General features: G+C 46.3%; 1 protein-coding gene across 1 annotated transcript in view; it reads right to left on the minus strand.

Annotated features, from left to right (window-relative positions):
- RETREG3 (reticulophagy regulator family member 3) overlaps positions 1 to 19400 on the minus strand; it is a 497032-nt gene that overhangs the window by 216469 nt on the left and 261163 nt on the right. The window contains exon 5 of the mRNA XM_082272543.1: positions 1047 to 1131. Coding sequence (XP_082128669.1) covers positions 1047 to 1131 — 85 coding nt within the window. The remainder of the gene's footprint in view (positions 1 to 1046; positions 1132 to 19400) is intronic.

Here is a 19400-nt window from a genome sequence, read left to right on the forward strand (position 1 = left end):
GGTATGTCCACCCCATGGGGTGGGGGCAGATGAAGGGGGGTGACCAAGGCCTGCAAAAGACCACAGAGAAGGGGGCACTGTCTGGGAAGGAGGGGAGCCCGGGGTCCAACCTCCACCCCAAAACCCTCCAACGGTAGAGGGGGAACAGCTACTTAACACACCAGGAACAGGGTGGGCACCGCTCTGGACAGACAACCGCTCCATTGTAATGGGAGTGCTGTTGGCCAGGAGGAATGATGCGACTCAGGCCGGAGCCAGGTCATATGCGCACTCGCGATGCGTTTAACTAGCAGGCCAGCCCCTGTCGAGTGGTCGTGACCGACCTAGAGTGGTCTGCACGTGCTTACTGGCCAGACTGGGGGGGCCCTCTGGATCTAGATTGTCCAGTACGTTGCCCAGTCCGGCAATTTATTGTAGATTTTCATCAGGAACAAAATAAAAGGAAAAAATTCAATTTAAAAAGAAAAAAAAAAAAAAGAAAAATTACCACGACCAGAGATCCCAGCAAGGAACTAGGTCCTTACGCCCGACTCGGCAGAAAAAAAACAAAACATTTTTTTTCTTTCTTTCTTCTTGAGAGTGCAAGTGATCAGCACAGGGCTAATCAGCACTGTCCAGACATGTTCAGACAGAGGATCGGGGGAGAATGAAAACTCCTCCTACAAGCTTTACTAGGAACTGCTACAAGTAACAAGGCTGCTATATTCTGCTGATGAGAAAATGCATTTTTATCCATTTATATTTACTAAACTATTTGCATTTCCATGTTCTGTATTCTGTAGGAGACCAGATATAGTGGATGCAGGTTCTGGGTTAAGTAACATTTTAAATGTCCTTTCTCCACAAAGTAAAATAAACAAAACAACTAGTAGGCATAGTGACACCTACTTACAATATCCATAGTTAGCGAACATGTAACCCAAATGCTAAGATCTCACCAACAGGGACCCTGACCACTACAAAAAGCAGCTGAAATTACCCCTAACGAGGCACAATTAAGCAAAAGGACTTTACATAATTTGAAAACTATAAAAAGGTGGACTCACACAGCAGATAGGAGAGTACAATACCAGGAATGTATCCACCCAGGACAGCCAGGAAGGTTAGGAATCCACAGACCAAGAGGCAGAACTAAAAGTGAAAATTAAGTTAAGGTTAATATGCGGTATGTAAATACATTTTTATTGTAGTTACTTTACTGTTCAATCTGCTTCAATCTGCCTTCTTTGAATACAGGAGTACATCAAAAGTGCTTAATCTAAATGAAGGTAATTTGTTCACCCTCTTTCTCCTCCAAATGAGCATATAACCTATTCAATCATTTTAACTAAATCTGGCTATATTATTATTTTTTTTTATATCAAACAGGATCTTTATTAAAGATAACAGAGACAAATACAGTTGAGCAGCATTCGAAATATAAAGAGAACACTTTCCACAACAGCATTTCACCAAGCAAAAAAAAAGAGAAATGTCTAGTATTATAACATCAATGAGAACATTAGCACATTTATTCCCTCAGTTTAGTGTATACTGGGCAAATCCCTTGAGTCAAACCAAAATATCTGACAACTTGGTATGTTCAAGACCATGTATGGGTCATGTTGGGCGACCAGGGCACTGCAGTAACCACATCTGTACAAGTTTGTGTGGACTGAAGCCAGGGGTGTCCAACCTTGGTACCCATAATCTTTCAAATTTTCCCAGGCTTAACCTATGTTGGTAGACATACCTTTCAAATAAAAGTATTTCCCATATGCATCACCCATAACTGGTGTGAGGGGGGGCTCAGGTGACTTCAGGGGGGCTGGTCTTCTGGGCCTGGAAAACGGCATGAATAAATTCCACCCATGTGAAAATAATCACTTAAGATGCCTAACAACATTTAGGTTCAAGTGGGACAGCTGTCCAATAGCAGTGCGGTTTGGTACACCTACAGAGGAGATTAATAATATGACCCTCGTCACATTTGCACCTGTAGCAGAGAGAGTATGCAAATACACCAATCCTGTGAAGCCTAACATGAGTGTAATGCAATCTCAATACTACAGTGCTCAGCATAAAATTAGTACACCCCAACAGATGTGTCAGAAAACCTTTACTTTCCTTATTAACATTTTCTTTTTTTTAAAAAAAGGAAAGGTAATTTTTAATAACATTCAATTACAATAGGATTTGTGTCGCAATTGTATACGCTATATTGTTTTTTCTTTATTTGCTGATTTTTTTTCCCCACAAAAGTGGAGTTACCCTTTACGATTAAAATCTTTTTAATGGTAACCTTTGTTTGTGGTCAATTTTCTTTTACTAAGATTTATATATATTTTTTTTTTAAACGTTTTATTGGTATTAAAAGTAGCAGTAACAAAAAAACATGAAATGCAGGTGGAAATACAGGCATAAATGGATAAACAATGCAATTAAATCAACATAACACATGACAACTATCCCAGCCTACACAGGACCAAAAGCAATCAGTCTCCGAGTAGTGGGAAAACATAGTAAGCAACTATTCAGAAAGGCCAATGCGAATTGTATTGTTCAAGTGGGTACAATGGATACAAAAAGGAACCTTTGGGAAAGGCAGAACCTGTGGTCTGAGGAGTTGAGATGAGGTATAATCCCAGGGGTAGAGGGAGTGTGTAAGGCTTGCATCATTACGGGGATCCCTAAGGTGGGAACACGTTCCCAAATGGAGCAAGGTGGTGGTGATGGGTACGCCCGTCCACCGGGCAAAGGAAGCCCAGGAATGGGGAGGGATAGTTGTCGGCGTAGGGGGGGGGGGGGGAGACCCAATGGTGGGCCTCGGGGGGATGTACAGGAGAGGTGTGAGCCATCTGGACCGGCCAAACCACCAAATAGCACCTGAGTAGGCCAGGGGAAAGGAGAGAAAGAGAGGGGGGGGGGGGAATAGCAGAGAGCAAAAGCGTAGAAGCAGCGGGGCAGAGTAGAGAAAAGCAAGAGGGAATAGAAAAAAAAAAGGGGGGGGGATACAGGGTGTAGGGGGTAATACTGTATTACAGTATTCATGCTGAAACTAAAAGGTCACAAGTCCGAAAATCCGGGGGTGTATGTACGGGAGAGCACATGGGTGACAAAGATAAAGGCAGAATCGAAGGATCCATAGGGTGGTATATTCCAAATTCAGGAGCTACACAAAGAGGATAATTCTGTGGTAGTCGTATAATGGGTCCAGCACGCCCATTTTTTGTGGAACTTTGTAGGTGTATCTCGTGCTACATGGATGAGCTCTTCCATTTCGGCAATCCTAACAATACGGCACAACCATTGTTTGATCGTAGGTGGTTGCGTGGAAGCCCACAACACAGGAATGCATTGCCTGGCCGCATTTATCATGTGTATCGCAAGGGATATTGTGTACGATGCATGAGAGGTGGGGGAAAGGTGCAGGAGGAACTGGGCGGGCGAGAACTCCAAAGCATAAGTAGTCACCTGTTCGATGATCCTGTGTACTTCCTTCCAGAAAGTGGTCAATCGCGGGCAGGACCAAAAAATGTGTAGCAGGGTTCCACGATCTGCAAGGCACCTCCAGCAAGTAGGGGGCAAAGAAGGGGAGATTTTGTGCAGGAGTGCTGGGGTGTGATACCACCTAGCAACAAGCTTGTATCCACTTTCCTGCGTGGTCACATTCAGAGAGGCCTTGTGATTTTTAAGGAAAATTTGTTTCCATTCCTCAGTGGTGAAAGAACAGGAAAGTTTATTCTCCCATGCAACGCAGCGCTTACTCTTACACTGATCTGAGCTGTCAAATAAGAGAGCGTGTGTAATAGAAACCAATTTACGGAGTGGGCCTTCCTGCTGACAGAGCTCGTCAAAAGTGGTGGGGGAAGTTTTACAAGGATGCGTATGCGAGAGTGTGTTGATGAATTGGCTAAGGAGGAAAAACGACCAAGGCGGTATGGGTGGCCTCTTGACCTTCGTCGCAATGGAGGAGGCGGAAAGAAGCTCATCACCATCACAAAGGTGGTGAATACGTAACCCATGTCGAGGCCAGTTCTGTACCAAATAGTGGCGGTGCATGCCCGGAGGGAAGTCAGGGTTAAGTCTCAATGGGGTCATCGGCCCCGGTAATGCTGATATAGCCTTAGTCTTACACGTAGAGTGGAAAGCAGTGTTAATTTCGTCGACTAAAACAGACTAAAATGTTTTCGTCAACTAAATTAACACAATTTTAGTCGACTAAAATACGACTAAAACTAAAACAATTCAGATGACTAAAATACGACTAAAACTAAAATGGCATTTTAGTCAAAAGACTATAACTAAAACTAAATTGAAATTTGCTGCCAAAATGAACACTGGTGCATGCTCAAAGCTTAATATCATAAATAATAACATATTCGATCTTTCGCTCCAGGACCAGCAGTAGTATATAATGAGTTTGGAAATGGTAGAGAAATGCTTAAATAATGCATTACAAATTACAATTGAACTACACCCATTCGATTATAGATGACTAAAATGAGTTTTAGTCGACTAAAATGTACTGGAGTTTTAGTCGACTAAAATATAGGACATTTTTTAGTCGACTAAATACGACTAAAACTAAAACACTTGCAGAAGACTAAAATGGGACTAAAACTAAAATGCCATTTTAGTCCTAAGACTAAAACTAAATTGAAATTTGCTGCCAAAATTAACACTGGTGGAAAGAGCGAACAGTCGAGCCAATCAGGGGGGGATTCTGGAGAGCAAGAGGTATATGAGCGGCTTTTAGCCAAGGCACCGTGCGTAGATCAAGCGTCGTAAATCCCCGCTCAAGGGACACACAATCTTTGTGGGATTCATGAACATTCCAATCGACCACCCGCGTGAGATGGCGCGCCGCATGGTAATTTCTGATGTCCGGGAGGCCAATACCCCCCTTACTTTTGGGCAAAGAAAGGTGGTCGTAGTGGATGCGGTGAGGTTTGTCATTCAAAAGGAAAGCAGAAATCAATTGTTTGTATTTACGAAAGAACCAGATTGGCAGTGTAATGGGCACTGTTTGGAGGACGTACAACAATCTTGGCAAGACATTCATCTTTATCAACATTTTCTATGGGACACAATACTACAAAATACTCCCAAAAATGCGGGTCATTGATTGCAACCAAGATTTGGTAATTTGCACACAGAAAAAAAAAAAAAAGTATCTTTCCTAACAAATTCATTCAAAACCATGTTGCAAAAATTAACACACCCCAATGAAAGTCTTAAGAGCAAAGCTAAATTTTATACAATTAAATCCTAACAATAACTCAATCACAGGTGAGTCTATTCATTAAACAGGTGTCCAGCAGTGTTACTTAGGCTCGATTTCCACTAGTGCGGCTACGAAGTTGTGCTACTTCTAGCACGACTTCGTAGCGAAAGTAAACTGCGGCTTCAGTGAGACTTGTCCCTCATATATAGAGGGAAGTCGCGCTCGAAAGTAGTGCACGATCTACTTTTGAAGTCGCCGCAACTGAAGCCGCGGCAGTGGAAACGGGCCCCATTGAAAACAATGACATGTGTCAAGTCGCACCGCAAGTCGCACTAGTGGAAACCGGGCCTTCACCACATAACGACCCCCCACCGCAGATATACTGCGGCAGACAGCCGCTGCTGAGCAAAGTGACGTAGGGGTACGTCACTAGCTTAGCCGCCTGTAGCGCTCAGCCGCTCGTTGACAGGCATCCCCACGCGAGTGACCGGCAGCTCCGATGTCCGCCGGTCACTCACGATCTCCCGCAGGAGAGGGAGAAAGGCAGACGTCAGTCATTCTCCCTGATCTGAGTGCAGAGACTATATGATCCTGCTATGTAGGATCGTATGGCTCTGTGGTTACATCACAAGCCACGCGCCCCCCCCCCCCAGTTAGAATCACGCCGCTAGGGACACACTTAACCCCTTATTCACCAATAAAGTTAATCCCTTCCCTGCCAGTGTCATTTTTACAGAAACAGTGCATATTTATAGCACTGATTACTGTAGTAATGTCACTGGTACTCCCAAAAGTGTCAAAAATGTCAGTCAGGGGTCCGATCTGTCCGCCGCAAAAAAAAAAAAAAAAACGCAGATCGCCGTCATTACTAGTAAAATAATAATAAAAAAAAACCCAATAAAAATGACATAAATATTTCCCGTAGTTAGTAAACACAATAACTTTTGTGCAAACCAATTAAAGTATGCTTATTGCGATTTATTTTTACCAAACATATATAGTAGAAAACAAATTGGCCTAAAGTGTTAAAAAAAAAAAATTGATTTTTACATTTTTTTTTCTGAGAATTTCATATTAAAAAAATTTGAAAAATAGTTATTTTTTCAAAAATTTTCTCTCTTTTGTTTTATAGCGGGGGAAAAAAAGGACATCAATTATGTTTTAGTACAGAGTCGCACGACCGCGCAATTTTCCGTTAAAGTCACACAATGCCAAATCGCAAAATAGGCCCTGGTCTTTGAGCAGCCAAATTTTCCGGGGCTTAAGAGGTTAAAGACAACCCCTTCCCATTTAATGCTGTCAGCAATGGCACCACATAGAAGAGAAATGTCACAAGGCCCGAGAAAGAAAAAATGGATTTTTGTAAAATCTTACCGTAAAATTCTTTTCTCTTAGCTCATTGACAGACGTAGTCCTCGGTGATTCAACACCCTCGGGTTATGCTGCTCTCCACAGGAGTAGGACTAGACAGGAAAGAAAATGCTCTGGCCACACCCTGGGGGCAGTCCCCAAGGGTATATCCTCTCTCTCTCTGCTACAGCAAATCAGTTATGTCACAAAGCAGTGTCTAGAGAATTTAACCCAACCCAACTCAAAAACAGAGGGGCGGGTACTACGTCTGTCAATGAGCTAAGAGAAAAGGATTTTACGGTAAGATTTTACAAAAATCCATTTTTCTCTATCGCTTATTGACAGACGTAGTCCTCTGTGATTCAACACCCTCGGGACGTCCCAAAGCAGTACCACAAATGAGGGGTGGGAAAATGTGAAATCAAATCCACTCTAGAAGGCCCAACCGGTGCCAACTAGAAGTTTACAATGCTCATCCTCAGTGATGAGACTCAACAGAAAATTTTTCAACAGAAAAAAACCCTCGAGGTAGACCACCAGTCTCCTCAAATTGCGACCTGCAAAACCTTGCGGCCAAATGAGGCATCCGCCGATGCCATCACATCAATCTTATAAAATTTTGTAAACGTATGTACCGACGACCAGGTGGCCGCCTTACATACCTGGACCACTGACGCCTGATGGCGGAAGGCCCAGGAAGTACTGAGCGCTCGAGTGGAGTGCGCCCTAACAGGGAACGGAGGACTCAGACCCTTAATAGCATAAGCCTGTACCACCGTCTGTCTAATCCATTTGGAGATAGTCGTGGCAGATGCAGGCAACCCCTTTCTGGGGCCATCCGGGATCACAAAAAGTGAATCCGTCTTACGGAACGATTCCGTAGCCTTCAGGTAAACCCTGATTGCCCGAACCACATCCAAGGAATGCAACGCATGTTCCCGATGATGCTTGGGCTGAGGACACAAGGAAGGTAGTACGATATCTTCATTCAGATGAAAATCTGAAACCACCTTTGGAAGAAAGGATGGCTTAGGATGAAGCACTACCTTATCCCTATGAATCACTAAGTATGGGGACTGGCATGATAATGCAGCCAGTTCTGACACCCTGCGTGCAGAAGTGATAGCCACCAAGGAGGCCACCTTCTGGGATAAAATAAGCAAGGGAATCTCCCTGATGTTTTCAAAGGGAGGTTTCTGTAGAACCGACAAAACCAAATTAAGATCCCAGGGCGGTAAGGGCGCGCGGACTGGTGGAGCCAGGTGCCGCACCCCCTGGATGAAATTCCGCACCAAGGACTTGGTAGCTAAAGGTTTCTGAAAGAAGATTGCTAATGCTGAAACTTGACCTTTGATGGTGCTCAAGGCTAGTTTCTGCTCAACCCCTTTCTGCAGAAAGGCCAATATTCGGGTCACCGAATAGGTACGTGGAGGAATCCCTAAAGATTCGCACCACGCGAAATAAGTCTTCCATGTGCGATAATAGACCTTGTTGGAAGTCGCTTTCCTTGCTTTAATAAGGGTAGGAATAACTGAAGTTGACAACCCTCTGTCCTTCAGTACCTGGGTCTCAATGGCCAGGCCATTAAAACCAGCGACTGTAAAGCATGATGGAAGATTGGTCCTTGAGACCGCAGACACTCCCTGAGACGAAGTTCCCAAGGAACGTCCGCGACTAGTATGTCCAAGCCGGCCAGACCGGCTTGACAAGGCCAGCTTAGAATTTCTAGGACCACTGGCGCTGACTGGATCTGAACCAGGCGGCCCTAAAGCTATCTGGACCCGACCATCCGACAAAGTCTGCTCGTTCTCTGGAACGGTGATCTCTCCTAGTTGAACCTCTGGGACCGAAGTCACCTGGCTAAAGGCTTCTTGGTCTGTCTGTTCAACCGGATCCGATTCTTGTGGGGAACTGAGACTATTCTTTGGAAAAGGTAAAGGAAAAGATCTGTTCAGGGAACGGTAACTGCCGCTCCCTGTAGTACTTAAATGTTGGAAGGGAAGAATCGCACCGGTAGCAGTGATCGATGCTCAATCTAATGCCCTGAATACCGGTGAAGACGTCCCCCCACCCTCAAACCGGGTGGGGGCGCACCTTCAGGCTGTGTAATCCTTTGCTTAGGGTTTGGCTGAGTCGGTCTTTTGTTTGTCCGACCAGCCCTTCTTGAACCCTCCTGGAGGAGCCTTGCCTTTCCGCTTGTTCCAGCCGGGCGTACGAACCCTTTATGGGCGGTAAAGAAAGGTCCTCGCTTGTTACGAGGTCCCTTAGCTTTAGCAGCCTGTGGCAAGAAAGTGCTCTTGCCCCCAGTGGCGTCCTTAATGATCTCATCTAGGGTGGCCCCAAATAGGCGATTCCCCTGAAAGGGGAGATTCGTCAAGGTCTTTTTGGAACCTAGGTCCGCTGACCAGCATTTTAACCACAGCACACGTCTGAGTATTACCGCTGACATAGATGCATGCCCTAATAGGGGGGTAGCATCCAAGGCTGCATCACAGACAAACTGTAGCCCTTGTATAATCTGTTCCATCAATTCAGATGTTCCCTGGGGGATATCTTTCCCCTTCAGGTCCTGGCGCACCAATCTCGCCCATTCCGTAAGTGTCTGGGAAACTAGACCAATGACAATTACTGGTCTAAATGCTGACCCTATCAGGGAAAAAATAGTGCGGGACTCCGCTTCCACCTTCCGATCCACCGGATCCTTAAAGGACGAAGTGTCCTCTACTGGAATAACCGTGGCTTTATTCAGTCTGGAAATAGGTGGGTCCACCACTGGTGGTACCGTCCATTTCTTAATGAGGGATTCCTCAAACGGATAGCGTCTAGCAATACGTTTGGAAATAGTAAATGTACGCTTAGAATGCTCCCATTCTTCTTTAATTTTATTACCAAAACACTTGGGTACAGGAAAAACCTTCACCGTTTTGGTGGGTTTGTTAGTACCAAAGGGAATCTCTGTTTCAGTTGCCTCTGCCGGTGAAACCTCAAGTCTTAAGGTTTCCCGAACCGCCACAACTAGTGCGTCCACCAATGCTTCTTCCCGAATTATGGCGGAAGTATGAATGTCCTCCTCACTGTCTGAAGGAACTTTACCTGAGACAACAGCCCTTGCAGAGGGACCTGCAGCTGCAATGACCATCTGTCAGATGATATAGGGGTAGGCGGGGGTCGCTTTCTTGACCCCCGTTCCTGGCAGGCCGCCTCCACCCGAGCCACCATAGACTCCAAAACTGCTGTAAATGCATCCATACTCTGTGCATCGGCGGATCCCGTGGCCCCCTCGAGGGAAACAGGTGGGGGTACTTGTGTGGCAGGGTCCATGATAATTCCAGTAAATACCCGGAAAATTCAATCCAAAAATAAATAAAACTTTTTTTTTTTTCAGACCCCCATTGCCACAAAGCCCCTCAGTGTTACCTGCTAGGGATCCCTATCGAGCGAGAGAGAGAAAGAGATAGACCGCCAGGCTCACCACTTGATGCTCAGAGTTCACTGCAACTAGTCTCAGCACTGTCTCAAACAAACAGGAAGTCTCTTGGCTGGCTGCCCGGGAAGAAAGGAGGCGGCTCCGCCCCTCTGCACGCCTTCCGGCGCCTCCCCTAGCTCCACGAGGTGTTTGGGTCACCTCAAACATGGCCGCCCCCATGCTGAAGACACAAGGCTACGCCAAAATGGCGGCCTCGTGCGATCTACGGTGGTCTGTTACCGAATAGCGGCGTGACTGCAGAGTATCTCGGCATCGCAAAATCTTTCTCTCATGGAGATCAGCTTGACCGGCGGTACCGAACCCTGGCAGACCGCGTGGCCGTCGGGAGGCATGCTTTAGCTGGAGGAATGACCTGGAAGGCCGCATACATGTCCTGTGGCTACTGACAGGTAGGATACTTTCTATTATCACAGTAAGATTCCAGTACTGCCACAGATTACAATCATTTAAACATACTTGTAATTAGATTGTCAGCTCCTAAACCAAGCCTTCTGGCTTTTTGTACACAAAAATCACACTCAATATAGGGGGATCTGTGCCATGTTATAGGATAGAGGGGAACCCATCCTTACTATTACAGAGAGGGGCCCGCGTTCACCACAGGACCCGTCAGGGGAAATGGGGGAACATACTACTCACTGTACCGGAACCAGGCGGGCACCAACTCCTGACAGTACCCCTCTCCACCGAAGTTGGAGGGCTGTCGACCAATACGGACGCCGTGACTCATGGTCTTTGGCGTTTAAGCGAGACGTTTAACTCGCAGGGTCAGTCCCCGTCCAGTGGGACTATGTTGCGGCCGACCCAGCGCAGAGCTATGGCCTGCACGCGCTCGTAGGCTGAACTGGGGTGACCACTGGATCTCAACATCCCGCCCGTCGCCCAGTTCAGCTTTCTTGCTTGAAAATCTCACAGGAACACTGGAGAAAAAAAGCGGTCTAAAAATCTTTTTAAGAAAAAAATCCTGCCAGGACCGAAGATCCCAGCAAGGTATCTAGGTCCTTACTCCTGACTAGACAGAAAAAAACTGATTTGCTGTAGCAGAGAGAGAGAGGATATACCCTTGGGGACTGCCCCTAGGGTGTGGCCAGAGCATTTTCTTTCCTGTCTAGTCCTACTCCTGTGGAGAGCAGCATAACCCGAGGGTGTTGAATCACCGAGGACTACGTCTGTCAATGAGCGATAGAGAAATAATTTCTTGACATAAGAAAGGTGAAGGCTACAAGATCAGCATAACTTTACTTGTCAGTCAAAATACTGTAGCAAAAGTGATACAAAAATTTAGCAAAGATGGAGCTGTAACCATCTCACAGAGACGTCTAGGCCGTCCACGGATGTGAACACCTCAACCTTCTGATGAGAAGGGTTGAAGAAAAATCGCCATGCAAGTTCACTGCAGTTAGCTAAAGAGGTAGAAAGCCAAACTGGGGTGATTGTTTCCAGTGACACAAAACTGCATATACAGCAGAGGAATGGCATGCATTGGTGTCATCCAGGAAGGAAGCCTCTCCTAAAGCCCATGTACAAAAAAGTCTACTTGGCATTTGCCAGGGCCCATGCTGAAAAAGAAGACTACTGGGACTCTGTACTCTGAGTGATGAGACCAAGATCAATGATTTTCAAACGGATATCTTCTAAACTGCATGGCGTCACAAAGGTGAAGAGTATAATAAAAAAAATGCATGGTGCATACAGTGAAACATGTTGGTGGCAGTGTCTTTCTGTGGGGCTGCATTATTAAAAAAAACTGCTGGTGTCGAGGAGTTGCATTTCATTAACCTCCCTGGCGGTCTGATTATGTCAGGATTTCTGTGCTAAAAGCGGTACATTGTTTTGCATGGAAATCTGTTTTAGATTTTAAAACTCACCTTCCCCTGTGATCCCCCGCAGTCCTCCAGCAATCCTCCCGCTGTGTGCTCGGCTGATGTCGGCACCTGTCTTCCGGTTCCCTTCACTGCGAGCGTTGCAACGCAGGGAGGTGGAACTGGTGGCAATTCCAAAAATGTAAATAAACCAAATGACATGATACAAAGTTGTGATCCTACCGGATTACACTGTATCAAGCCAGCCATTTCGCCACAGGATTTCACCTGGAGGCTTTTCCAGTGCTTTGTGCCTGGAAAATAGAGAGAGACCATGGCGTCCAAAAATCTTTATTTTTGTGCAAAAGCACTTTGAGACAAACTGGAAAACAGCGACAGTGAAACAGAGTTACTTGAAGAACTGAGCGATAGCGATTTGTGGGAAAATTCTTCATCAGGTACGGAAAGTGACGACAGCGACGATTCTGATGAACAATTTGGAAATTGTTCTTGTGTTCATTGAGATATTGATTAAAATTTTACTTTTAAAAAAGGGGTGTACTCTTATGCTGAGCACTGTATATAAAGCTGGGATAGTTTTTGTAAATAAATTAGGGAGCTAGTAACCAATGCCTGCAGTACATCTTTCCACTGGTCTGAGAACTGACCAAGGTCCCCCCTCCCATTTCCCACGGGCCTTGGGAGGGATAGCCATCCCAATAGTTACTCAATAACAGAATGTAACACTGGGATATAAGGCCCTTGTGAACATATAACTAGTGCGCACAAAGAGAGAAAAAGGAAAAGACAAATCTCTACCTAAAAGTATAGCACAAAATCTTATACAAATCAACATAAAATTACATATGAAACAAAGATAATCAAAATGCAGTGTACAACACCACTGGTGCAAAATGATGAAGTTATACAATAGATGAAAAATGATCCACAAAAAAAATCCAAATATTGTATAAAAACGCCAATGGCGCACTGTGATGAAGTGATGCAATAAATATAAAATGGTCCACAAATTAAATTAATTAAAAAAGAGGGGGGCGTGTCCAGCCAGCGGAGATGGTGGCCGTGTGATTGCAGAGCTACGGCAGCCTCAGCACTTCCTGGCTCACAGCTACAACGTACAGGGACGTTTGGAGCCTCGATCTCCTCCGCTTCACACCCAGCATCGGCAGATACCATGTCCAAACGCTGCAAGCACCTGAAACAGCCGCAGGGCCTCATGGATTTCTTCCCGATTGGCCCGCACCGAGGTAGGCAAGATGGCGCCGGCCTCAGCGCAGAGAGCAGCCAATACCATCCGGGGGGGGGGAGAATGTGAGACAGACAGAGGCAGCCAGGGGACCATTGCAGATCTGGAGGAATGCTTCCCTCCCTCCTCACCCACAACTCGCAGCCCGGCCAAGTCCAGGCAGCGCAGGGAACATGACAGGGGCTCCCCCTCCACACAGCACATGGCAGATCAGGCCTCTAGGCCTCTTAACCCCTCCAACACCACAATAGAGCTCTTTCCAGCCACTGACCAGGCTATATCGGAGGCAACTATGAAGAATATGCTGCTCCCTCTGCGCAGCGCCCTACATGCTGATTTCTCAGCTATGTTTGCACCCCCGCATGATAGTTCAGACCCATGATGCCAAAATCCAGCACATAGAAGTTAAGATGGCAGACCTGTATACAGCTCATAATGACCTGGTAGATGCCTACACGGATCAGGATAGCAAGATACAACATATGCAGAACAAATTAGCGGATTTAGAAGACCGCTCTCGACGCAACAAAGTTCAGAGTTATCCCTGAATCTGTGCAACAATCTGACCTCACTAATTATCTGCAGAGGCTGATGAAAGCCCTGATCCCTTCGCTAAGCGACATTGAACTCTGTATAGATAGGGCACACAGGATTCCCAAGCCCAAATTCCTCTCTGACACAGCTCCCAGGGATGCCCTGGCGTATATCCACTACTATCACGTAAAGGAGTGTGTCATGCAGGCAGCCAAGCAAAGTCCAGTAGTGCCTGACGACTTTATGGGTATCTCGCTTTACACCGACAATTCCCAGCTTTAAATAAGAAAAAGCTTGCTCCACTCACAAAAATACTACGCAATCATAATGTAATCTACAAGTGGGGGTTCCCCACGAAGCTCCTGATCACATGGAAGAGGAAGACCCATCCGATCTACAGTGTGGATAAAGGCATCCATCTCTTCAAGCAATGGCGTCTACTACCGCCTTGAGATCCATCGCCCACCACCCCGCCTCTGGAGCGCTTACAGACTGAATGGTCCTGATCGTCCTCCTCAGCCCATACAGTCTCTGCTCCAGGACCTCTGCATCCATATGCTGAGGTTTGCCGTGGGCTCGCCTGTGAATCCCTCATTGTTCTATTTGTCCTTTTTTTGGACTTTTCAGCCCCGATTGGTTGCAGTTTTTTTCTTCTTTTTAATTTTGGATCTTCCTTTTACCTGTATAGCGCTCTGCCCAGTATGGCACTGAGCAGCGCACTATCCCCCGCCTGACGCAGCGGCTACTAGTGCAGCCGCCCATTGAGCCTGCATTTTTTCAGGCCTTTCTTATTTTTCTGGTGTCTGTCTTGTTTGTTTGTTTTGTCTGTTTTGTCCTCCCCTTCTCTCGCAGCTCATACACTCCATCGCCCCACCGATCTGCTGTTGACCTGTCCCTCCAGATTTTAAGGACGCCGCACTTTCATCTACCTGCCAGAACCAAGTATCCTGCATCTGCTTTGAAACCACTACTGCATACGCTGGTAACGTGCATTTCCCAGGAACGTCTCTCACCAAAGGCACTGCTCTACATTCTCATTTGACACTACCAGCCGAGATGCATTCCCATTTGCTGCATTCCAGCTTCCCACGCCATGCCTCTACAAATTATATCTTTGAATGCCAAGGGCCTCAATAGCCCCTACAAAAGGTCGACTCTTTGTTCAGGAATCACACTTTGCTGCTACTAAATGTCCTAAGCTATCCCTCCCATACTTTCCTCACATCTACATGACCAATGGCCCGAAAAAGTCATGTTGCGTTTTTATTGCTGTTAAGGACTTCATCCCTGCTGATCCAGATGGTCGCCATCTTATTCTAGTTTGTGAACACCAACAATTTATAGCTGACCGTCTTCGAAAATTTCTCACTCACAATAACCTTCCCGAAACTGACCCTTTGAAACTCTCCTATGGTGTGTCCACAAAGTGTTTATTAGAGGTATACTCATTCAATTATGTGCCAGAGCCAAAAAAAAAAGCTATACAACTATATTGGATGCACTTTTAGCGGAAATACATACACTTGACACGGTCAAAAAAGCTACCCCATCCCAAACTACCGCGCTTCCACCTTATAAACATTACATAGTTACATACATAGTTACATAGTAGGTGAGGTTGAATAAAGACAATAGTCCATCCAGTTCAACCTGTGTAGGTGTGTGTGGCTGTAATCATCTCAAATACCCCTGAATGTTCTGATCCTTGAGATGTACGTCTAATAGTCTTTTGAAAGCCACCACACTACCCGCAGAAACCACTTCTTGTGGTAGAGAATTCCACAGTCTTGTAGCCCTAACAGTAAAGAACCCCCCACGTTGCCTGAGGTTAAAACGCTTCTCCTCTAATCGCATTGTGTGCCCCCCAGTCCTCATGCAATCCCTTCAACTGAACAGCTTTTTTTCTAAGCTGAGATCCCCATTGAGATATTTAAAAATTGCTATCATGTCCCCCCTCAGACGTCTCTTCTCCAGGGAGAATAAATCAAGCGATTGGAGACGCTCTTCATAATCAAGGTCCTCCAATCCCCTAATTAGTTTAGTTGCCCTTCTCTGTACTCTCTCCAGCTCCAACACATCTCTTCTGAGGATTGGCGACCAGAACTGGACAAAGACTGTTGGATTAAGATATGACCTCCGCCACTTGCTGTGTTCACAATATGACAAGTGTATAGCCCGGCTGAAAATGAACTACTATGCGCTCCACAACAAGGCAGGTAAATATCTGGCCAATAAATTAAAAACCAAACGACCCAAGACCAAAATCACAGCCCTGTTCCACCTACACACCAACATCAAACTCCTGAATCCACAGGAAATCACGGACGGCTTCGCTGACTACTATCACTCCCTATACAACCTGACCAAGGATTCCTCTACGCCTCAACCCTCAAGACGCATACATCAAAATTCCTTGCCGATTTTGACTTGCCTACACTGAAGCCCAACTAGCTACTCTCAAAGGTCCCTGTACGGAAAAGGAAATAAAAAAAAAAAAAAAATGATTGACCATCTTTCCCTAAACAAATCTCCCAGACCTGACTGCCTGACAAATTAATATCTATGCTCCTTTAAAGATACTCTTACGCCCTTCCTCCTCCCAATGTTCTCTAATGCTGTCAAAACATCATCCTTCCCCCATGAAATGCTCCAAGCACACATGTCCACTACACCTAAACCGGGGAAACCCCCTGATACACCGGCCAACTTTAGACCAATTTCCCTTCAAAATGATAATAATAATAGATTGTCAGACATTCTTCCATCTCCAGTCCGCCCGGATCAAATGGGCTTCATCAAGGGCAGACAGGTCGCCTGATTGATCTCATACATCATGCTGAGCAGAGCCGAACGCCTTCTCTGCTTTCATCAATTGACGCAGAGAAGGCATTCAACAGAGTCCATTGGGGTTATATGAAAGCAGTTCTATCAAAATTTGGTTGCATTGGTTATATCTTGTCGGCGATTATGGCCCCATCTACCCCATCTGCTAAAGTTCTCACCTCCGGTCTATTATTCAAATCATTTCCAATTACAAATTGTACTCACCAGGGCTGCTCCCTCTTCTCCTCAATTTTCCATCTGATCATAGAACCCCTTGCTGAATCGGTTAGATCGCACACCCTATTGGGATTCACAAAAATTGGATTTTTGTAAGAACTTACCGTAAAATCATTTTCTGAGTCCTTTGACAAATGCAGCTCTTAATGCTTCTTCACTATTGGGTTATGCGCCATCTACAGGAGAAAACTAGGCAGTGAAAAGTTTTCACTTGACACGCCTATAGGGGATGTCCCTCGCGGCATAACCCCAGACACACTGTGCTCTCAAATCAGTTTCGTAGCAAGCAGTGAAAGAAGACACAACCAACCACAAAATAGAGGGGCGGGAGCTGCGTCTGTCAAAGGACTCAGAGAAAAGGATTTTACGGTAAGTAAAATCAAATTTTCTCCTACGTCCTTTGACAGACACAGCTCTTAATGCTTCTTCACTATTGGGACGTCTCAAAGCAGTATAGACATGAGGGGTGGGAAGAACGCAATCAAAAACAGTTAACGTATTTCCAAAGCCAACGTAGCCCACTGGGAGACAAAAATCTCACAGGAGCTTACTCCCAAAAGAAAAATTCACCCCCGGAAAAAGGAACAAAAAAAAGTTTTTCAAAACAGCAGCCTGCAAAACCTTGCAGCCAAAGGAGGCATCCGAGGATGCTATTAAACCAACGTTGTAGAATGTTGTAAAAGTGTGTCCAGACGACCAAGTCGCCGCCTTACACACTGGAGTAACAGATGCCCAATGGCGAAGACCCCAAGAGGCACTCCGCGCACTAGTACAATGCACCTTCACAGGGAAAAGAGGAACCCGACCCAACAAAATATAGGCTTGAACAGCTGTCTGCCTGATCCAGTTGGATATAGATGCAGGTAAGGACAAAACAAAGAATCAGATGTCCTAAAAGGCTCCGAGGCCTATAGGTAAACCCTGTTTGCCCGAACCACATCCAGAGAAAGTAAGGCAAATGCCCTGGAATGCACCGTCTTAGGACAGAGAGAAGATAAAACAACATCTCCGGGGAGGCGGAAGCAGACACCACCTTCTCGAAAATGGCCAAAAGGAGGCTGTCGAATAACAGACAGAACCAAATACAGATCCCACGGAGTCAAAGGGGATCTTCTTGGAGGAATCAGAGGACACACTTAATAAAAGGTGCGGATCAAGGAATTAGTCGCAAACACCGATAGAATTTCTGGAAGTTGCTGTTCCAGCCCCCAACAGGGTTGGAACCACAGAACCAGAGAGACCCCTGACCTCCAACTCCTGGCCTGCGACAGCCATGCGGATAAAAACCAGCGACTGTAGAGCAGGAAGGATGGAAGATCGGCCCAGGAGACCTTGCTTTGAGGCAACCGCCAAGGAGATTTGACGACCGTCTTACCAGGTCCATGAACCAGGACCGGCGAGGCCTGTCTGGGACTACCAGAATCACCTGCACCTTTTCCACCGCCAACCTGTGGAGGAACCACGGCAATAGCAGTATCGTAGAAAAGGCATAAATCAGCCAATATTGGCTCCAGGGCACCACCAATGCGTCTGTGGCGTCCGCCAGAGGATCCCGAGCCCAAGCCACAAACCTTTGTACCGTTTGCGCAGACAGATCCACCTCCCGAGTTTCCCATCGGGCACACACGAGGGGAAAAAAAACCACCAGATGCAGAGACCATGCCCCCTGATCTGGAACCTGACGTCTCAGGCATTCCGCCTGCCACTACTCCACACCGGGAAAGTGAACTGTGGGGAGAGCAGGAACATGTTTCACAGCCCAAGTCAGAATCTCAGCCACCTCCCCGACCGCCCGGACACTCTTAGTGTCCCCTTGAGGAATGACGTAAGCCACAGCCGTGGCATTGTCGGAGCGTACCCATCAGTAAAGAGGATTCCTCCGTGAGTCCCTGTTTGTAGAGGTTGTGTGAGAAATTGAGCAAACCTTAACGCCCCGAAGGGCGACATATCAGCCCCAGAAACCTCATACAAGTCTGCAGGGAGGAGAGACCAGTGTCCATCAGAAAACTGAGCTCGCCCTGCAAAGTCTGAAGGGTTTGCTCCGGGGAGAAAAACCCTGGCCAGAGAGGAGTCTAAATTCACACCCAGGAAATACAAGCGCACCGACGGGGTCAGTGCAGACGTCTGAAGGTTAATGGTCCACCCAAAGGGTCTGAACCACGAGTAAAAGGTCGCCCAACAAGGCCAGATGAGAACTTGCTCTCAATAGGAGACCGTCCAGATACCCAAGGACCGCAATCCCTTTTTGCGGAGCAAAACTAACACCAAGGCCAAAACAGCGGTGAAGACTCAGGGTTTTTGGGCACTGTGAACAGGTCATACGTCACCTACTAAACACAGCCAAAGCGTGCATAGGCTTGTGCTGGAAGTCCACAACCCCTCCGTCGATACAGCTTTGGCTGTCCAGAGTTAAGCTCATTAATGATTTTGAGGACCTGGTGCGGACCTCGCAGGGTAGGAGGGAGTTCTATACAGCGACTTGGGGCTGCTGGAATATGTTTGCTTTTTCAGATGAAGGAAGGGCACTCCATGGTACCACCTAATTTCTCAGGACTGGGAAGCTAACACACTGCACGGGATCCATCCAGTCTCCCCCCACTCTTTTCCTTCCCCCGTTTCCCACTGGGTTCTATACCAGTCGAGATAACGGTGTTGCTTATACCCCTGCGCTGACTCAGATACATGCTACAACAC

Source organism: Pelophylax lessonae, assembly GCF_965119305.1.
Source record: "Pelophylax lessonae genome assembly, chromosome: 11".
Taxonomy (NCBI): domain Eukaryota; kingdom Metazoa; phylum Chordata; class Amphibia; order Anura; family Ranidae; genus Pelophylax; species Pelophylax lessonae.